Below are 22809 nucleotides of genomic sequence, written 5' to 3'. Positions count from 1 at the left end.
AAATATTACACCATGTATACCTCTCTCTCTCTCTCTCTCTCTCTCTCTCTCTCTCTCTCTCTCTCTCTCTCTCTCTCTCTCTCTCTCTCTCTCTCCTGGAACGTGTGTGTGTGTGTGTGTGTACGTGTGTGTTTGTGTGTATAAATGAAAGTAGTATCCAACTGAAGTAATTTTTTTAGGTTTTGATTCTTGACTGCATATAGCAGAATTATTTCTTGATACTTATCAACAACTTCATGGGAATATGTTACAGTTAAAAATAAGTCATTGCAGATTGTCGGTGTTTGATTCAGTAAGGCCATAAACAGAATGTTGACTTAGGTTGCTGTGACAACGAAACGAAATATTATTGCTACACACACTGGGGAATGTAGGTAGAGTTTTGTTTTAAATGAGACCGCAAGGCCGAATAAACCCAACTTCAAAGTTTGTCTCCGTCTGCCTTGCGTTTCTTTACTAGTACGAAACTAATAGTCTGAAAGATCGGTCAGCTCTGCTTGAAAGGGGAGTGAACCGAACAGCGAATAGCAAGCTTTTGCGTGTCAGGCAGTCAGACAAGTTTATGACAAGTCAAAACCAGGGAGTGAATTTGACGTCGACCGCAATCATGTTGAAGGCAATAATCCTTATAGGAGGGCCCATGAAAGGTATGTATAACCCCACGCGAAGAATAAAGTGTTGATCTAATTGCAGTTTTGTTTATTTTTTGGGGGAAAACAACAGATTCGATCCACAGGCGCTGAAGAGAATGTAATTTTACCTCGTCACGTATACAATTTAGAGGGCGACAAACCGTAGACTCTCTCTCTCTCTCTCTCTCTCTCTCTCTCTCTCTCTCTCTCTCTCTCTCTCTCTCTCTCTCTCTCTCTCTCTCTCTCTCTCTCTCTCTCTCTCACACAGTCTCAGTTTCTGTGCTTACAGTTACAAAGTTACAGCAATTAAGATGTTTTGGATGCAAATCATCGCTGGCAAATTATTATCATGGATCCATTTGATGCCACCGACAGTTTGTTAATGTTATGAATGAAAACAACGATTCCAATTTTGCTGTCTCAAGAAGCATGCACCATCAACTTTTGCTTGAGAGAGAAGCTCCAGGCCATGGCACTGTCAGCCACATCCCATCTGGTCTGATTGTCATTGTCATGAAGTGGATTTTAGTGTGAATAAAGGAGTTACTTTTACGTATACGTGTTCTGCCCTATCTAATTACCCTGACTCTTCACTCTTCACACTAAAACACTCCAAACACAGAATTTTGGGAGGATGCAGACTTATTATTTCCTCACCAAAATATAACACAATTCTTCACTTCAAATACATCAATACGACTCAACTTCTCGACCACACAGTTCACACAACATATAGCATTCACTCAATGCATGTAAATACATAGTATAAAGATACTTTCTCAAAGATAGATTAACGCACAAGATAAGGTGCTGACAGACACTCACGAGTTCGTATCACGGCTCACTGCATGTCGTCATTTACACATCCTTGTGTCGCTGAATCCCGTAGATGATGAATTCCCAGAAACTTTCCTTATAGGTGCCAACACACACCTTTCACGTTTCTCCCCGAGAAACATTTCCGCCATTAGCGAAATAAACCGTCGCCTCTACGACCGGTAACGATGGAGACTCCGCCGTCAAGCCATCTCTGCGCCGATGTGGTCTCTTCCCCCACCATCGCCCCGCATTCTCCCGTGTAAGGTCCGTCCCTTGTCCACGCCATGGAAAACCCCTCATGGAAACTCCTAAAGAATTAACCCAAGTCTTAATACACATTCTCTTTAACCATCTCCTCTTCCTAAACTAAAGTCATGTAACATCTCTCTCGTTCATTCTACATTCACATTCCGTCCACAGACAAAATCCAACTATACTTCATCCATGAATCACTTAATCCATCACTGACACTACCACACATAGTATCACTGTCTTAAACATAACATAAATGCGTAACAGCAATTATATTCAAGAATTTACCAACGAAAACCATAACATAATCACAACAAGAATTCTCTCAAAACTTCACACTAGAATTTAGTGCACTTTGTATACACTAACCTTTACATTCCAGCTATGTATTCCAACTTCAATAATGTACAACATAGTAAATCATTTACCTTAAGAGACCCGTCTCTTGAAAGAGTACTTGTTCCCAGAACAAGTCCGACACGCGCTGACAACCTTCCCGGTTGAAAATCTTAAACGCTGTGACGTTATTAACCCCAGACCAGCTACAGTTCTCAAAAACACAACTCATGTCAAACTATGGTTTTCTCGTGCAACGCACAAAACCCGTGATAACGCCTCTCCGGTCACCTACGCATCGCACTTCAATATTTAGGGAGGTTAAAAACACGACGTGGTTTCACATCACAAATATGCTACTCACATCTCTGTGACAGTCATTACAAATACAAGTTCTAGAATGTACAATTACTTCTGCTTCTTTTCATGTTTGTGTTAAAACTTAATTTACCCAATACACTGTCAACCTAATCCATTTCTGCTTCCATCCACAGCTTAATTCTCACCAACAAGGACCACAGTGTATATTGCGTATTTAAAAAGGGTTAACCTTTCACTATTATAGGATTATGCATTGTAGAAATTAATGCTCTTTGCGCTTATCTTATTTCAAAATGAACCCTAGCTATTGCAAATATGTGTATCGGGCATGCGCATTGTCTGGATTGATCCTAAGGGCTCGTACATGTATCATTGTTTGTGTATGATGATTCAGATTTCACTGTGTACAAGACTGCTTCCCCAGCCTCGAGATCTTTGTCTATGGTTAAGTTGCAGTGTGAGCATGGCAGGTTGAGATTAGCTGCATGCTTGACAAAAATCATCAGTTGGTGATCATCGCATGTACGTTTCAGGTACCCGATTCCGACCACTGTCACTGGAGCTGCCCAAGCCTCTGTTTCCTGTGGCTGGCTTTCCCGTCATCTACCATCATATTGAAGCATGCAGCAAGGTATTGTGCTGCCTTGTGGTTTAATGTATTGAAGTGTGTCTACAGGTGTGTGTTTTTAGCGTTGTAACAGGTAAAATTGTAACAACTTGTTATTTAAAAATATCCAATTGAAACAAGAACTACTGAATCCTTAGACTACAAACTGTTCCAATGGTGAAAAGAAGGATGTCTTGAAACCCAACATTTTCATTAATGCAAAGAAAATGTGAGAGGTTTTCCACAAGAAGAAAGGAAAAAATAGAAAGCTACAAAAGAGAATTTGCTATGTTTTATATAACGCAAGAAATAGTGAAATTCGAACCAGATGCGGAAGTATATTAAGAGTTTTCTTTGCAATTCATGTTTGTTGTCTTCATTATATGTTGTTGTAGATCTCTATATAGGCTGAAGGAAAGTGTTTAATGTATGCACAGCTGGTAGAAAGTTGGATGTAAGGTGTTACCTCAGGTTATTGTTTCAGCTGTCAGACCTACGTGAGATCATTCTGATTGGCTTTTACCAACCTAACGATGCTCTCAACAAATTCATCAGCCAGTCCCAGGTGGAGTTCCAGGTGCAAATCAGGTGAGCCAACAGGAAACCACACAGCAAATCATTTTTATTGATGTTTAATGTATAGAAAATGTTATAAGAAACATGTTCTGTCGTTCTTTCTTCATCCTTTCTTTCTTACATCCTCTCTTCTTATGTTTCTTTCTTTCTTTTGTCATGTTCCTCCCTTCCTTTCTATTTTGTTCTTTTGATGAAACTGAAAGGAAGAAACCATCGTCAGCCTTACTTTGCTTTGGATGAGAGGAAGTGAGAAGAAGTCATCAAATGATTAGAAGTGCACCTTTAACTTTTAAATTGCAAAATATGATTTCAAATACAATGTTCCTTGTTGTTGAATTGTAGGTATCTGCAGGAATACAGTGGTTTGGGAACAGCAGGAGGCTTGTACCACTTCCGAGATCAGATCATGACGGGAGGACCGGAGATGTTCTTTGTGATGAACGCTGATGTGTGCGGAGACTTTCCTCTGCAAGATATGTTGGATTCCCATCGAGCTCTGCCGTCTTCTGCCATCTGCACTGTGCTGGCGACAGAGGTGAGCCCTTTAAAAATAAAACTTTTATTTTCTTTCTGAAATTTAACAATTCTTACAAGTTAGTTTGCTGCAAAGAGCTTGCTGTCAAATGCAACACTATCGTTTGCAATTTTATCCATTTGAAATGACTGAGTGCTTGTCGTACATAATTGAAATAAGTATCTCGGATAGAAGAATTTGTCTGGTTGGCTCACGTAAGTGTAGCCTATGCGATCGTAACTTTGTCTGTCTGTGTGTGTGTGCGTGTGTGCGTGTGTATGTCTGTGGTAGAAACTTTAACATTTCGTCATTTGAAGACGTCACATTATGGCGTAAGAGGGTTAGACGTCACGCGAAGGAATTACTGAAAGTCTCGGTCATTTTGGCTCATTATTTTGAGCGGGCCGAGACTAGTTGGAAGGCACTATGGCGGAAAAGAGAGTTATCTTTTCATGTCTTGGCGTCTCAAATCTTATTAGTCAGAAAGCGCATGCACGTAGTCTCGACTAGCGCGTGGTGTGCTTCTTTCTGAGTACTTTACGTCACAAATTGTACTTTACGTACTTGATGATGACGTAAGTTAATTGTATGTGTTCTATTTCGTTGACTGAGCACGGCCGGGACCAGTTGGCGTGAGCGCTGGGATTTCGAGTTTCATTCGACATGTCAATGCATCGCAGTATGAAATAATACAGGTAGGAGGTTAGTCGATATCGACCAAAGTCGATAAGTGCATTCTTCACTATGGTGTTGAGTCTGATTTCGTCGTCCATCTTGAATCAAAAAGCACTCTTCTTACAAAAAAAAAAAAAACTTCGTTGCGAGCTACGGCGAAGCTTCGCATGTCAAAACTTGAGAAGCGATGTTGGGGTCAAAGTACCACGCCGTAGCTGCGGGTTTTTGGTATTAAGACTTTGCGAAGCTTCGTGTAGTCGACTACGGGCTCAATTAAGGACAGGCTTAAGTAGGCTAGATCTAGATCTAGTGTCTCGCTTTCTTGCACAGTGTCACCTATGCATACTGTGTGTGTGTGTGTGTGTGTGTGTGTGTGTGTGTGTGTATGTGTGACGGAGTGATTGAGTTTGTGTTACTGTTTGTCGATTTCTTACGTGAGCCTTGAAGGCTTCGCCTCTTGTTTTTTATTGGTTCAGAATGTGAAATTCTTTGTGAACATTTTATGATTTGAGTTTGACCATAAGCGCAAGAGTTTGTCAGCACTGTTTGCAGGCATTTTCTGATCTTGTGTGCTCAGTAAAGAAGTTGTGAACACATAGTGTTTGCTTTTTAATTAAAATGTCTTTTTTCGTTTTGCTAGGCTACCAGGCAACAATCTTTAACCTACGGCTGCATTGTGGAAAACAAGGATACACATGAGGTAATGCAATTTTGATTTATTCATAAATTGTGTACAGCAGGACCCCTTTTATGACTCGCCAAGACTCCCCCTCTTATAAGACCTTGTTTAGGGGCGGGGATGTAGCTCAGTCGGTAGCGCGCTGGATTTGTATTCAGTTGGCCGCTGTCAGCGTGAGTTCGTCCCCACATTCGGCGATTTATTTCTCAGAGTCAACTTTGTGTGCAGACTCTCCTCGGTGTCCGAACACCCCCGTGTGTACACGCAAGCACAAGACCAAGTGCGCACGAAAAAGATCCTGTAATCCATGTCAGAGTTCGGTGGGTTATAGAAACACGAAAATACCCAGCATGCTTCCTCCGAAAGCGGCGTATGGCTGCCTAAATGGCGGGGTAAAAACTGTCATACACATAAAGGCCGTGGGAGTTTCAGCCCATGAACGAACAAACAAACAAACTCACCAAGACTCCCCCTCTTTTAAGACCTTGTTTTTTCAGACTTTCTGTTCATAGCCTCTGTAAGTGTACTCCCAATTTAACACTCTCCTGTTTCAGACTTTCTGTTCATAGCCTCTGTAAGTGTACTCCCAATTTAACACTCTCCTGTTTCAGACTTTCTGTTCATAGCCTCTGTAAGTGTACTCCCAATTTAACACTCTCCTGTTTCAGACTTTCTGTTCATAGCCTCTGTAAGTGTACTCCCAATTTAACACTCTCCTGTTTCAGACTTTCTGTTCATAGCCTCTGTAAGTGTACTCCCAATTTAACACTCTCCTGTTTCAGACTTTCTGTTCATAGCCTCTGTAAGTGTACTCCCAATTTAACACTCTCCTGTTTCAGACTTTCTGTTCATAGCCTCTGTAAGTGTACTCCCAATTTAACACTCCTGTTTCAGACTTTCTGTTCATAGCCTCTGTAAGTGTACTCCCAATTTAACACTCTCCTGTTTCAGACTTTCTGTTCATAGCCTCTGTAAGTGTACTCCCAATTTAACACTCTCCTGTTTCAGACCCGATTTTCTAAAAATGGTGGGGGCCTTAAAAGGGAGGTTCTACTGTACATGTTTTGATGAGAGATCGAGAGAGAGATTGGATGCAAATATTCTATGAGTTAATGGCTCAAGGGGAAGAAATTGAGACATACAGTGACATGTTTATATATATATAATGCAGGGGATGTATCTGCATAATTATTTCTTCAGATTTGAATGTTTTTCCAAGTATCAGTCACTGTTTGGTATAGTCACTGTTTAGTATATCACAAGGAAATTTCATGTGCACAAAAGAAAAAAGTCAGTAGTCACATAGCCTGTTACAGGGCAGTGACATAAGTCAGTTGAATTTGTTGTGATTGCTAACAGGGGCACTGATTTTTCAAACCCTTTTGATTCAGATTCTGCACTATGTGGAGAAGCCAGAAACTTTTGTCAGCACTACCATCAACTGCGGTATCTATCTGTTCACCCCAGAAATCTTCCAGCCTTTGGAAGTTGCCTTCAAGAAAAACCTGGAGGAAAACTATAGGTCAGAAGCTATTTGTTAAGTATTGTTGCCGTTATTTCAACACCTATGTACCTTACGAAAATCTGCTGCTAGTTGTTACAACCTGCTTGTTTTTGGTCTCCCATGGGGCATAATAGGTTGGTGTTGAAAAAAATGCAGGTGTACGCATTATTTTTGCTTTTCCCTTCCTAACGTGATACTCTTAGGACATAAGACATAAGATAATTTATTGTCCATACAATTAAACAATGGATGGAAAAGTGTGGTTCATCTGCTCTTAAAACAACCAAACTGCATATGACAACAACCCTAAACATAAAAACAATAAAAACATACAAAGAAAGAACACCAGAAGTACTCAAGACAGGCACGTCCGCGCACGTCCGCCCACATCCATACCACACACACACACACTTGCACGCACACTATCACGCACATGAGTTGCTGGTAAGAGATGTAACCAATGGCAATGCATTGCACTTCTATCACAACTCTAAAACGTATACATGATAAAGTTGTGGCCATAGGTGATGGGCTGGAGATGAAATGAATCTTGTTTTATAGTGTAGCTGAGATCTTTCTGTTCAAGTCATTAAGTATGATGTGGGAATGATAACTTCCACACATGTATACATATATTATGACTTTTCCTGGGTGAAGGGAATTACTTATAAAGTCTTAATATCTTTGTTTGACTTTTGAAAAGATGTGTGATTATATTATGTTATGTTTGTCTTCTGTCATCTCTGATTCTTGTATTTGTAATATGGTTATGACTGAAGCAGTTTTGATGCAGAGTTTATTTTCTGTTCTATTTTACGAAGCATTCCATTTCATTTTTATTGAGCTATAACCCAAGTGCACAAAACCTTTTTGAGTTGAGAGTATCATTTCTTGCCACATAATGTGTTGCAAGCCCTGTGTCGTTTCTGACACTGTTTCTACTTTCTTTTAGTTTTCAAGGCTTCATGAACAAGGGGTATGTGCTTCCCAGCGTTTCAGTTCAGTATGTGTCCTCGTTGTGGAAACGTGGCTTTTGGCATGCTTGTTACTCCCTTTCCATTGCCTTATTTCACCATCCCCTTGGCATTGTCTCGTGAACCAGTGAAATAGTCCTCTGTGGATGCATTTTTGCGTTTGTGTGCCTACAGTCTTGCACTGCAGTCCGGTGCGAGGTAGTTCCATCTGTGCTGTAGTTTTGTTGCCTGGTACGTCTTGTTCCCATGGGCCCACTGGCAAATTTCAGCTTTTGATGACCTAACTGTCAGGCTGGAAGACCTACTTTGCATGCAGCCCCTTTCACTTGCAGCGCTGCATGTTTAGATATATGCACATGTATTTGGAGTAATTGTGCCAAACATTGTCTTAACATACCTATATAATGACTATAACATTGTTCAGCTGAAATATTTACCTCTGTGCATGCACCTGTGCAGTATTGGGTGAACCCTATACAATCTGGACAGATAAACATGTAGCTAACATTCGTTCACCTGTATGTATGTAACTAAACTTCTAATGCTAACTCAATTGTACTTGTAACAAACTTGCCCTGTGTCAATTTGTGTCTAATAGTAACACACTTGTATACATAAACTACCTGTTGACAAATCCCACTAGATAAGAGTCTGTTAGATTTTTACTAATGTCTGGGGCTGTATCTTGTTTGGTATTAGTGTTGAATGAATGTGAAGCATCTGAATGTTTACTGTTTGATTTTGAAAAGTTTTCAGGATAGTGATTTTGGTAAAACCAACCAAATTACATAGATAGCATTAAGTATAAACTTATTTGTTCAATTTAGTGTGTGTGTGTGTGTGTGTGTGTGTGTGTGTGTGTGTGTGTGTGTGTGTGTGTGTGTGTGTGTGTGTGTGTGTGTGTGTGTGTGTGTGTGTGTGTGTGTGTGTGTGTGAGTAATCTGCTTTAGACTTAGCTGGGTGTGATCTAAAAAAAAGAAAAGTGTGTGTTTTGTTTATATCAGAAGTATGTACCTATGCTTATCACTGTATTTTAATTTCTTACTTTGAAACAAAGTTTAACTTCCTTTTTTCATATCATGTGACATTAACTTTCTTTGTAGTGGTTGGGATCATGTGAAAGCAGCTACAATGTACTTAACTCTACTATCACTAGTTGTGTCATTACTGATGGCTTTCATATAATAAATATAAAATAAATGTTTATGGTACTACTACCCGTATTATCATACAGAGAATTTTCATCATTCAAATTAATTTTCAACAACAAAAAATAAACAAGGAAACTGAAAATATACACAAAAGGCATCTTCCATTTTGGCAAAAAACAAAAGAAAGACACTCCGTGAATTTCAGTCAAATGTGTTTTCATCATACCTGTACCACCTTAACTCTTTTTTTCTTTTTATGACAATGCAAGATTCAATACAGCTGTCATTGGCAACAAGCTTTCTGGTGTTTTTGGAATAGCTTAAGTGGTATCTGCGATCTTTCTAAAGACCACCTGCTGTCCCTTTGTCTATTATGATATTAACCTGACTAAATAATTAACCTGTCATAAAATAAACTTGCAACTTGGAGACACTTTTGGTTGGTCTCATGGGTGTCCTTTCATTGCATGCCAGGTGCCACTGTTTCAAAGAAAGGAAACCATAATTTCTTGCTCTCGCATTATTTCATTGAAAACCTGTCACTCAATGCTTCTTGCTTTCTTCCTCTGTCTTTTTATGAACAAGTTACATGTATAGTGTTGGACGCAGGAAGATGTAAGTGATTGTTTTCTGTAATTAAGATGGCACTGGTGTTTGTACAATGGGTGAATGAACTCCAAACTCCTCACTCAATAGTTACGGTTACGGGAAGGTTTCACTTCACACAGCATGGGCTGTACATATGTAGCTCGATCCAGGTGATGGATAAAGGAATGAAAACAAAATGCAGTCATTTCTCTCTCTCTCTCTCTCTCTCTCTCTCTCTCTCTTTCTCTCTCTCTCTTTCTTCCTTTCTTTCTCTTTCTTACTCTTTTTCTCTCTCTTGTTTCTTTGGGAGATGGTTGGGAGAGACACTTACTCCAACAGCACATTTCTTCAGTATGAGGAAATAAGTAAATGTGCTGGTGTATGCATGTAGATTGTATACACGGATTGGGGGGAAAAGTTGACACATTGATCCAAGTTTCTTTCTTTCATCAGTTTTCCTAGCCTTGGTATATATCCAAAGTTGCTGAGGACTGATGAACAATGTCTGCTTTTGTTTGAAAACACTAGTACAGTATGTTTTTGATCTTTAGTAACACAGAGCTGATACACTTGGTTATTTTAATCTGACAGTAACCACTGTTTGATGGTTACTATATAACCCTGAAATTGGTGAACAGTTATCATACACTGTTTTGCCTGTTGTGGTGATCACTGCAGTTGAAAGTGACCATTTTACTGTGATACCTGTCACGAGAATACGCCCTTAGGGTGGACTTAAGATGTCTTTTTATGGCAGGTGTCCTTACGCGAGAGGGATATTTTTGGTTAAGCAGATGAACCATGCAGTAGACAACACAAAGTTATATATTTTTCATTCAAAAGTGTGAGGTTGTTTTTTTGAGGGTTTTTGTTGTTGGTATAACAGGTATCAAAGTAACTGTTTTTTTTGGGTTTTTTTTAAACACAATTGAAACATTGTCTTTTGCTATAGTGTTTGTTGGCTAAGGTCAATGCACCCTCCAGCCCCCCACAAGTAAGCAAGGCACAAGAACATATGAGAGTGACAAAAACAATGTTGTTCTGAATGTCTGAAATGATCATGAACCTGTTCATTAGATTCACATGAAGCATGCTTGTCTGTTCTGTTTCCTTGTTGAAGGCATCAGTTTTGCACTAATTGCAGTGCAGACTAACACATCTGTCAAGTGCTTAGTGTGACTCATAATGTGGGAACAGTATTTGCTTTGACAGGATGTGACCTTAATGAAGTCAATGAAATCCCTGTTTGCATTTTTGAATGTATGTGTCAAACAAAAATATATAAAACAATGTAGAAAATGTAGAGCAGGCATGAGCCTTAAATGGTGTGAGTTTGTTGGACGTGGGAATGTTGTGAAGTTCATTTGCTTGTACAGCAGGGGTGAGTTTTGGCGCTCGCCCGCTCGCCCGCGGCGACTTCAAATCGCGTCGGGCGAGTTCGAAATTCCTCTGAAATCGCCCGCCGGGCGAGTTCAAATTTTGCTGAAGTACAAAGTCGTTAGGCAACGTAGTCAATCGGAACGGCCGGCGAACAAATATCTCTGCGGGCGATCTCAAAATCTGTCACTTCTCTACTGCCCACTCATCCCCCCCCCCCCTTCCCCCACTTTGAGGACTCAGGACTACCATCAATCAATCTCAGACACATTGGCTAGACAGCTACCCCCCTCCGCCTCACTTGACCGTGTCATCACCCCTCCAGTGCCACGAGCCGCTGGCAATTTGCATCAGCAGTCAAAATAGTTACCCCCCTCCGTCCCCCCTCTTTGCGCTATTCACTTCACCCCCTCTCTGATCTTATCCTGCGCTCACCAATCCTTCAGAGACTTTCACATGTTGTAAAACAGTTTCCTCTCAGATAAAAACTCGGTCATTGACCCCGAGTAAGAAGGTCAGTGTCTCGACAGGCAGCTGTGTTCAGATTGCAAGTAACGGTCATTGACCCAGGTCTCAAGGCCAACCAGCTTTTACAATGCATCTGCCTTTGATCTGACCGCCCATCCAGAGCAAACATATTCCCCTTAGCCCTCTGTATTTTTCCTTTGATGTGCCTGCTATGTACCACTGATCCAGTTTCTGGGAAATGTATATAAGGCCAAAAAAAAAAGGTCTGTTTACGGTAACATAGGCCCAAAAAATAGGGTCGGTAGGTCGGGATTTTTTTTTTCTTTTTTTTTTTCCTCCAAAAAACCATATTTTTACGTTATTTTGCAAAGAAAACAAAAGATTTTTTTTTTCTTTCCCCCAAATGCCAAAAAAAAGTCTAGGGTCGCGCGAAAAAAATAGGGTCGGTCGGGTTACCGTAAACAGACCTATTTTTTTTTTTGGCCTAATTATGTCATTGACTGCAGGGATACTCATTGAGACCGTTTTCCCAAATATGTTAACACCAGCTTTGCTGACCAACTTAGTACAAGTAGTGACAGTACTACTGCTGTCAATTATTTCCCTTCAACTAAGGAAGTAAAAAAAAAAAACCCAGATCCACTATATAAAGAAGAAAAGACAGACCTTCAACAATAGGACAAGGGATGCAACTCTGCTGAATCAAAAGCATAAAGATCACCTGTGAACAATTCTAGGATCAGGAAATCTGAACATCTGTTTGTTTTCATTAGGAAATAGAAATGAAATGTAATGCTTTTGATTATTTATGACTTAAGCTGTGGTAAATTTGGCTGGTATACAACTTTTACAGTAATATTAATAACACAGACATAAAGAAAAAGAAACAAAACAAGAAAGCAACTTAGAAAAATGTTTTGTTTGTAGTCAGTTTTTTATACTTGGTTTTATACAACAAAAAACATAATTTAAATTTAAAAAAAATGCTGATTTACTCTTTTGTAGTGTGTGTTTATGTGGTAAGTAAAGTTCCATAGTAAATTACTTTGTAAATTGTGTGGTTGGGGTACATAAAGGGGGTAACTTTTAGTGAGGTTTAGTGTGTGATTGTGTGACAGGGTGTGAATGTGGTTTTGATTTCTTGTTTCTTTGTGGCGGCATTTATTTTAAATTCTTTATTAAAACAAGGTTAATTATCATTATATTAAAACATAGCATTTTAGTCATCAAGTTTTCTGTGTGTTTGTGGTAGTTATTAGTAGTGCAAATCCACATGTATGCATTATAAGTATGAATGTACGTCTTTTGTGTATGTGGTTAGCAAGCGACGAGCCGCTGGGGCGGTTGTAAGAAATCCCGGCAAGTTGGGGGCCGGTTGGGATTTGGGGGGGCCGGTTCAATTTTTGACTTACCGGCCCCCCTGGCCGGTAGCAAAAAAAGTTAAGGTACACCCCTGGTACAGTGTGTATGGCTTACACATGTACTCTCCAGTTTGATGTCATACTTTGAGCTGTGTGCCATGCAGAGATACAGGCTAGGATTAATGAGCAGATTAGAACTATGTAAGTGTCAGATCAGTGACACATTCTCTGCTCATCTTTAAAATGTCTGACAGATTTTGTTTTCATAGATGGTTTTGTTTTTACATTTATTTTCAGTTCCAAGAAGCAGACTTTCCCTTCTCTGATCTCTCTGAAAGTGTGTGCAGTCATGGGGAAAGGGGGTGGGGGGGGGGGGGGGGGGGCATAGAAATCTTTATTTCTGATCACTCAAAAAAAAGAAAAATCGCAACTTGAAACCTCATATTTTTTTATTATGAAAATTAAGCTTTGGAGACATGTACAGTCACTGAGTCAGTTAATTTTCAACAGGCATTTATCCGAAGTAAAAATGTTTAAAAGTAGGAGAAACAGCTTCTGAGCTAGGTTTACTGGGGTATTTATTTCTGGATGTTGTGAGTTACTTGTGTAAATGCTGGGTAACAGCTGATCACTTTTCTTACATGTATAAGCATTAATCAATAGTGATCAATAAATGTAAGACAATATTTCACTGGTATGTGGTCAGTGAAGCTGGGGTGGTTGTTTTTGTCCCCAGCTTAATAAAAATGAGGATATTCATATGGCGCAAATCCTAAAATTGTTCCAAACGCCTCACAAAAGCATACATGAATAAATACATGTAGTTTAATTTAGATGTGTTTTCATCAGTCATTTTGCTGAATTTTAAGATATGCTTATTCATCTGAGGAAGGAACAGTGTTATTGTTGTTCAAATATCTATTAAGTCTTAGACAGTTAATGTGAGAACGCATTCTGGAAAACATATTTCTTTTATCTTGCCAGTTAAATACTGAAGAAATTGGATGAGCAATGTCAGCAACAATTTTAGTCAATACATCAGTACAATGTTTGTCCTCCTGTCGTAAGTGAGTGCTTGCCTGGCTGTGGATAATTTTTGACATGGGTTCATTTGTGTGTGTGTGTGTGTGTGTGTCTGTCTGTGGCCGCTTGTAGCTGTTCAGTTCAATGACTTTTGACAATTCCTTTTTCCAGCTTTGATTACCAAGTCCCGTCCAAAGAGGTGATTCGTTTGGAGCAAGATGTCTTTTTGCCCATGGCAGCCACAGCCACGCTGTTTGTTTTTCACACCTCTCAATTCTGGAGTCAGATCAAATCAGCTGGGTAAGATTGTAATGTACTGATGACACTGGTTATTGATTGAACATCATGCTTCACGAGTCAGATCGAATCAGCAAGTCACGTCATTCTCTTTTTGTGTGTTTTGGTATCGCATTGATGAAGCAGGCAAAAGGAAGAAAAAATACATGCATCTGTGCCTATTTTGATTCTTTCGCCAATCAATCCTCATGGCCATATACTTTTATGCTACTTAGTTGGGTTTTTTTTAATTGAATTTTTGGTTGCACAGATATGGTATTGGTGTGTGGCCGTGACCTTCAGTCTGATCACATGATACATAGGCAGGCAAAGGAGGATTTTTTGACAGATTATCCTTGAAAATCAAAATATTATTTTTGTCATGAACAAAATGAATGACTGAGTAATTTCAGACAATTTTAAGCAAAGTGTTTATAACGATTTATATGTGTGTTAAAGGAATGACGGAGTAATTTCAGACAGTTTTAAGCAACATTTTAATTACGATTCATTACGATTGATGTGTCTTGTGTTCTTTAACTGAACAGGGCTGCTATTTATGCCAACCGACACTACCTGGCCATCTACAAACGCACACACCCAGAACGCCTTACCCTCAACTCAGAGGGTAAACCCAAGATCACAGGGGATGTCTTCATTCACCCAAGTGCACAAGTTCATCCCACTGCCGTGGTAAGTCAGCACTTCTGTCCTGTATTGATTAAATGATACAATACGGTTTTTTGTTTCGTCCATTAATAAATTTATAGCTGTTTTATTCATTGATTGGTTATTGGAATAGTGATGCCAGAACAACAAAAATGTAGATTATCTCCCCTGCATTAGTGTTAAAAAGGTTTCCTGTAGACTTCAGGCATCGGTGATGATTTGTAGCATGTGGTATTATATACCCCAGCCATTGAGCGGTTATGTTCAATCGATATAACTGACCATGAGACTGTCACTGTTTTCTCTATGGACAGTGTTTGTTTATCACGGTTTTCATCCGTGTTTCTTGTTTTCTTCATCCTCCATCATTTTTTAAAGGGAACGATGGGAGTTCAGAAACTTGTTATACGGTTCTGTCTTTGTATTCTCCATGTAAATTTGATTGCTACTGTCTCTATTTTTGTGTGTGATATGAGTGAAATTTAAAGTACAGCAGTCCCTCTCATGAACGGACACCCTTGGGCCATAGCAAAAGTGTCCGTACATTGCAGGTGTCCGGTCACGGGAGGGGTGACCACACCACCCCCTCCACCATACACTCGCACAGAGACACACAAACAACAGGATTGAGTCAATGCTAATCACTTCTTGTGGCTACTAAACAATAACAACAAACTCCTAATACGTCTTTAAAACGTTCTGTAAAAATGATTTGTATGAAAAGTGTTGAAAAGAAGAGATCAAATAAATCCTTAAGGCAGTGAACACACTCACCATGCACTGACATACGAAAGCAGCCACACAAACACAGCACAGAGGAGCGTGTGCAGATGCTTTGCAAGAATAAGGTTGAAAACCAGTTTGAATAAATAGCAGCAGATAGAGCTGCATGTCATAATCATGTAATTTATTTTCTTCTTGTCTGGCTTTATTGACTGCATGCCGATCATGTGGCATGGCAGTGACTTTTTTTTCACTCTTCAGTCGGAAATACACTGTATATAACACAGCTCCCACTCTCCCTCACTAATGCCTACCCCAAGCCGTGACAACTGATGCTTGGAAATTGTGTGGAAGAGTACACCTCTCTATTTCTCTCCAATGCTCTTCCTGCTGACATGTAGTGACACCAGACACCCCACAGAGTTTAGCCAGCTACCCCTCCACCCCCCCGCCCTCTCTCACTCCCTCCAGCCATGTACTGTTTGGGGCTGTGGCCAGAGAGGCCAGCTGCACTGTTCACTCAGAGCAAAACCAGTTGACTGTGTCCTAACTTTTGACAAAGCAAGACAACTGAAGGGTTCACAGATTAGGCAACCGATTCACTGGTCAAGGCTGAGGGGAAACAAGAGTATCTTGTCAATGAAAGAGGTTACATACAGACACACGATGCTGAGAACTGTGGCCGGTTTTTCACTCTCTTTCGCCCAGGACCTTCATCGACTGTGGTTTCTGTTGATTACGTCCAACAGACAAGAATAAAGAGCACAGTGCAGTTTCATGTTGGCATCTTCGCATACATGTACTCCACTCCTGACCAAAACTACCCCCCCTTCTGATGGGTACACGTGCACTCAAGTTATCAGTGACTGTCATCACGCCATTGCGGCTGTGATCTTTGTACCAAGAGCCGGACTGCTCTGTTATCGATTTTGTTGTGAAAATTTGACGATGGTCTGTCCGTACATTGGAGGTATGACCTGCTGTTGGGACCGAAAATGAGTGTCCGCGTCCACGTTTTGCAGGTGTCCGTTTAAGGGGGGGCAAATATAGAAGGAAAACACTCCGTGCCGAGCAAATGTGTCCGTACATGTCAGGTGTCCGCTCACGCCGGGGGCCGTACATTGCAGGGACTGCTGTACATGTATTTGGATGATTTTAACCAACCATATGGTTTTAGACAATAGTAAGATATATTGTAAAAGCTACAGTGAAACTGTGTAAAATGATTTTGCCTTTGACATCTTTGATTAGAGAGATGGTTGGACATTTTATTGTTACTGCCATTTTGTGTGTGTGTGGGTGTGTGATATTGAAAAATGTACAGTGAAATCATTGACTTTTGTTTATGTTCAGCTGGGCCCCAATGTGACGATAGGGAGGAATGTGACGGTTGGAGAAGGGGTTCGAGTCCGAGAATCCATTATCTTAGAAGGAGCTACACTGCAGGTCAGTGTTATTACAAAATCCTGATAAGTGTTGGATACATTTTGCTCTGGAATCATATTTAAGCAAGTTAATCCATAAGAAATTAAAAAGAAAGGAATACTTAGATAGTAATAAACTGCAATTGTGTATATGATATATTTTTTGTTTGTACCTTGGAACAAAGGATTCAGAAAGGGCAGGTTGACAGGTGTGGGGTGGGTGGGAGGGGGGTATGTGTGTTTTGTCAGGGGTGGGACTTTTCAGCGAATCTGCGGATTTCCATGGACACAACACGAATTCTGCTGGAGTAATCTATTTTTCCGCGTCACAGTATCCATAACTTGTTGACTGAACAATATGGAGAGAAGTGAAGATGGAACAGAACACTGGAGGCTTGACAGTTAAATTATGCTGACTGAAAACTCCTGATAACTAATAGTCATTTTGAGCTTCAATGCATTGAATCATACTATTGGATTATGGATACATGGTTCATTACGTAAGTATGCACCATTACAATGTTACCATTGGTGTGTGAAAGTGTGTTTTGTGTTTGTGTGTTTTTTTGGGAGGGGGGGGGGGTGTGAGGAGAATGCCTTTTTATATTTAGTCAAGTTTTGACTAAATATTTTAACATCGAGGGGGAATCGAAACGAGGGTCGTGGTGTATGTGCGTATGTGTGTGCGTGCGTGCGTGTGTGTGTGTGTGTGTGTAGAGCGATTCAGACTAAACTACTGGACCGATCTTTATGAAATTTGACATGAGAGTTCCTGGGTATGAAATCCCCGAACGTTTTTTTCATTTTTTTGATAAATGTCTTTGATGACGTCATATCCGGCTTTTCGTGAAAGTTGAGGCGGCACTGTCACGCCCTCATTTTTCAACCAAATTGGTTGAAATTTTGGTCAAGTAATCTTCGACGAAGCCCGGGGTTCGGTATTGCATTTCAGCTTGGTGGCTTAAAAATTAATGAATGACTTTGGTCATTAAAAATCTGAAAATTGTAAAAAAAAATAAAAATTTATAAAACGACCCAAATTTACGTTTATCTTATTCTCCATCATTTGCTGATTCCAAAACCATATAAATATGTTATATTTGGATTAAAAACAAGCTCTGAAAATTAAATATATAAAAATTATTATCAAAATTAAATTGTCCAAATCAATTTAAAAACACTTTCATCTTATTCCTTGTCGGTTCCTGATTCCAAAAACATATAGATATGATATGTTTGGATTAAAAACACGCTCAGAAAGTTAAAACAAAGAGAGGTACAGAAAAGCGTGCTATCCTTCTTAGCGCAACTACTACCCCGCTCTTCTTGTCAATTTCACTGCCTTTGCCATGAGCGGTGGACTGACGATGCTACGAGTATACGGTCTTGCTGAAAAATGGCAGCTACTTGACTAAATATTGTATTTTCGCCTTACGCGACTTGTTTATCTAATCCAGACGAGTTGAATTTTAGTCTCAGAATTATGCACCAGATTGCACAGATTTTAATGTACCATTTTTTTTTAAATGCAGGGGGTCAGCATGCCCTCGAACCCCCCTAGATAAAAGGGATTTTCTCTTTTTTCATCACAAGAGTCCCACCCCTGTTTGTGGAGAAGTGGAGGTAGGAGAGTAGGGGCAAGGGAGGTTAAGAGTGAGTTGGACAAGTAGATTCTTGGCAGAATTTCGATATGAAGAAAAAAGAACAGAACTGGATGGGGGGAAAAAAGGATGGCAACTCAGTAGGAGGTAGGGTTTGATTTACTCCCACTCATACCTGATTTAAACATGACTGTAAAACATAACTTGCATGATGTTCATCTTACATTTAATGTGTAGTCATCTCTGTTGATCTTCTTTGTTAAGGTGCAATGATATATTACTCATGAGCTTCTTACTTCTGAAATAGGTTAGTAATGGATTAGCTGTTATCTAAGAAAAAACCATGTGTCATAACACTGGTATTCTTGGAAATTAACTGTATTTTGCTGGTTTTTTTTAATGTTGTTTGTATTCTGAGTTTACTTTGTTCAACTATACAACATATCATTGAAACTGTAATTCTTACCTTGTGTTTGTTTCTAGGATCACTGTTGCATCCTCCACTCCATCATTGGCTGGCACAGCACAGTGGGGTTCTGGACCAGGGTGGAGGGTACGCCCAATGACCCCAACCCCAACAAACCCTTCGCCAAGCTGGAAATTCCCTCCATGTTCACTGAGGATGGCAGGCTGAATCCTTCTATTACTGTTATAGGTGAGCCATCAGATTGAACAAAGTTTTACAATCCCCTGAATTTGTTTAAAACAAAGTTTGACTGTGAACGGCAGGGGCCAAAAGATGGTCATACATCTAAAAGCACGCTCATTCAAAACCCAAGTGTACTTGGGAGTTGTAGCCCATAAACGCAGAAGAAGAGGAAGAAAACAATGTTTATTGTGAGTACTGAAATGAAGATTTAGTCAAAATTCTTTGATGCCATCTTGTACAAATATTAGATCATCAGGAGATGTAGGAATGGTTTATCTTTTTTTGATGATTCCGGAGACAGCCCTTCCTTTAAAATGAATCTAGATTTTAGTTCAGTTTTCTCTGCTTAATTCAGCGAATTGTATGAGGGTTGTTCTCAGCTCAGAAACATGTGTCTGCTTATTATGACAAAACTGTCAACTCCCAATAAGAGTGACCCTTACACTGCATATGTTTCTGAGAATAATTAACCCATGATTTTTTGTCTGTGTGTATCACTGTATGGTGGGTTTTTTGTGTTTTGCGTGTGTATGTGTGGTTTTTTTTTAACTTTATGTTATGTTTTTTTGATTTGTAAAACACTTTATTTACTGGACTTTTGCTAGATTAGGTTTTTATTCGTATTATCATTATTATATGTTTCAGGTTCCAGTGTTCAAGTGCCATCAGAAGTGATCATTCTTAACTCCATAGTCCTTCCTCACAAGGATCTGAGCGGCTGCTACAAAAATCAGATTATTCTTTGAGTTACCATTTTTAGCCCATGGCCACAAGACAAATAGGGTCTGTGTTCAGTGTGTAGTTCCACTGGACATTTCAGCCTGAAAGATTCTGGTTGCCTGAAGACGTCAATCTCTATGGTTTGGTTCATGAAAGGTTTGATGGGACTGTGTGAAACATTTCAATATTATGGCCACAATCATATGAACATTTTGAAATTCCCCTTCCCCGCACCCCAAGTGCCTCCAACCCATATGTCTTGCAACTGAGGAATGTACTATGCTATGCAGGTTGGATGTTCAAAGGGCAAAATACAAATATCTATAGTCTGTGACTATCATGGTTCACCTTCTTAGGTGGAATTTTCGGGGTGAAAATGTGTGGGTTACCTGTTTGGTTTTATTGTTAAGTGTCTAACATTGTAGATTTTATTTAATTAGCTTTTTATTTGTTTGTTGGTTTGTTTGTTTGTTTGGTTTTTATGCTGAGGGTGTTTGTGCGAGTTTAAGAGGTGTTACTTTTGTTTTGACACAGTGTAATATACTGTGAATATGATTATAGTATTATTAAAGTTGTATCAAATATACAATATTTAATCCATCCATGGTTTTGTTCTGTTTTGTTATTTGATTTAAACTCATTTTCATAACAGGCTAACATGAGATGTGCAAATACTCATTTTTTTGAGTTCAGAATGAAAAATCGCACATACAAAAAGAAACAACTTTTATCCATATTGTCTTTAACGTTAATTAGCAAAAGCTGTGAACTGAAAATGTATAGTAAATTGACTTGAGGACTGGTTGCCTTGTTTGTAAATGGTATATACATGTATGCTCTTTTTGCACATATTATATCAGGATTATAAATCTGTGTTCAATGTTTTAAATCTGGAATGTCTGTGTCAACATGTTTTATACAGACATAGAGTCTTGATCTAAATTTTGTTTTCATCTTTTACATTTGAATTTTAACAAATACTTTTACCAAAAACGTTGATAATGATTTTTGACTCACATGCGAAGCAAAAGTGAGTCTATGTACTCACCCGAGTCGTCCGTCCGTCCGTCCGGCCGGAAAACTTTAACGTTGGATATTTCTTGGACACTATTCAGTCTATCAGTACCAAATTTGGCAAGATGGTGTATGATGACAAGGCCCTAAAAAACATACATAGCATTGATTTGTGATAGTCTTATTTTTTGTATGAGCAATTCAATTCTGAATTGGTTGAATAGTCCCAAGAATACTATTTTCTCATGATTGCATCTTAATAGTGGCAGTATCCTGTGTATGTACATATACAATTATCATCTTTTTGAAATGGCTACATTTTATTTGACAATCCTGTCACCAACTGTAACATTCGTTGTTGCAAAGAATTGATGTAAACATTTGTTTATATCTGGTAAATTGTTTAAACAAAAAAAACCAGATCTGAAATAAAATGTTGTGGCACTAATCGTATTTTCCTTCTTTCGTTCTTTTCTTTGTATTAAGGATGAGTACTGTTTACTTTGTATGTATTTTTAACAGGGCAGTGTTAGGTAGAGTTCAGGAAGAAAAGTACTGTGTGCCTTGAATGAGAAAACTTCATAATGAACGATTGAAAATGCAGGAGAAAAATACATGTGAATCTTTGGGTATAAAGCAGAAAGTATTACACAAGAAAAACAACAGTGTCACTTTAGCAGCCTTTTGTTTTCAGTATTTTTTATTTTATTTTTTAAACTGTTGTTAGATACAATGCAGAGCTGATGCTTTAAAGAGGAATATTGCTCAAAGAAACTTTTACTAGCTATCTGATAAGTGAAGTGTCCATGGGTTTTGTTTTCTGCATTCTTACTTTGCACAGAGGTTCAGTTCAGAGTTGATGCAGCTGAAAGTATTTGTGTGGCTCAATCTTGTACAAAACCGTAAAAGTGCACGCAGAACATGTCATCTAGGTTTAAATCACAGACAATTATTCGTGATTAGGAAATAAGACATGGTGACAGCAATTGCAACTAACTGCTGAGAAATTATGTTATTGAATGTTTTCAGATTCATACGTGTCCTTAATACATGTACATGTATTAAATATCTGACAGAAACAATGGAAATAGTAGTACAATTATATCTTAACTAAACTTTGATATAAGTGTCTGCTCCTTCGTTGTTTTTGAAATGTTTTGTTTTGTAGTGGCATACACAAGTGTATTCTTTATTTAAATTTGTGTATTGTTTCTTTCCCTCTGTGTGTGTGGGTGTGAGTGTCAGTGTGTGTGTGTGAGAGAGAGACTCACTGTCTGTCTGTCTGTCTGTTATCTGTGTCAGTCTGCCTGTCCATGTGTGTATTTCTTTTCTTCTTTTTGCTTTCGCCATTTTGGTGTCACTGTTAATATGTCAATGGTCCAATTTTTTCATCCCAACCAAATAAACGGTTATTGTCTGCCTGAGGCGCCAGTTGTGGATGTTTTGTATACTTCTTTAAAATTAAAGCAATATTTGTATTGTACTTCAGAAGAAAATTTGTTTAGGACGCTTCTCTGGGGTTGAAATTGACCGTGTTTTGGTCATTACACACACACAAGTTTAAGGGTACAAAAACATACGATTTAGAATAGCACTTGACCTTTTTAACACAAGAAAGTTCTAATTGTCCTCAACAGCTTTTCTTCTTAACTGTATAAAAGTAACGTTGATTTTCAGTAATTATAAGTTTTGATTTTTGTTTTTAAACATTCAAGAGCTGAACAATATCAACATTTAGATATTCGTGTTCTCAGAGGGTTTGGTTTTGTGCATACTTGTACATGTTACCATACCAAATATGCAGAATTGTCAGTTTGTGGGATCAGGCAGCTATTTTACTTGGCAAAAGCTGCAGATTGCATTGAATATAAGATTA

General features: G+C 39.0%; 1 protein-coding gene and 1 long non-coding RNA gene across 3 annotated transcripts in view; both read left to right on the top strand.

Moving 5' to 3' along the window:
* Nucleotides 1–22809, top strand: part of LOC138958758 (uncharacterized) — a 381866-nt gene that overhangs the window by 258723 nt on the left and 100334 nt on the right. The gene's annotated exons all lie outside the window — the stretch shown is intronic.
* Nucleotides 491–21386, top strand: LOC138958752 (mannose-1-phosphate guanylyltransferase regulatory subunit alpha-A-like). 2 transcript variants are annotated; one of them, XM_070330030.1, is made up of 12 exons: nucleotides 491–647; nucleotides 2894–2991; nucleotides 3452–3555; nucleotides 3886–4078; nucleotides 5373–5432; nucleotides 6803–6933; nucleotides 7868–7891; nucleotides 14029–14157; nucleotides 14682–14826; nucleotides 16879–16971; nucleotides 19034–19205; nucleotides 19845–21386. In XM_070330030.1, exons 1-12 carry the CDS (start codon nucleotides 563–565, stop codon nucleotides 19943–19945), a joined length of 1335 nt encoding a protein of 444 aa, XP_070186131.1. In that variant the 5' UTR covers nucleotides 491–562; the 3' UTR covers nucleotides 19946–21386. The 2 variants fall into 2 exon arrangements, with proteins under 2 accessions (XP_070186131.1, XP_070186132.1); XM_070330031.1 differs by lacking the exon at nucleotides 7868–7891.

The sequence above is a fragment of the Littorina saxatilis genome, linkage group LG2 (assembly GCF_037325665.1).
Source record: "Littorina saxatilis isolate snail1 linkage group LG2, US_GU_Lsax_2.0, whole genome shotgun sequence".
In the NCBI taxonomy this organism is placed as follows: Eukaryota; Metazoa; Mollusca; class Gastropoda; order Littorinimorpha; family Littorinidae; genus Littorina; species Littorina saxatilis.
This window is presented reverse-complemented; position numbering and strand designations above follow the sequence as displayed.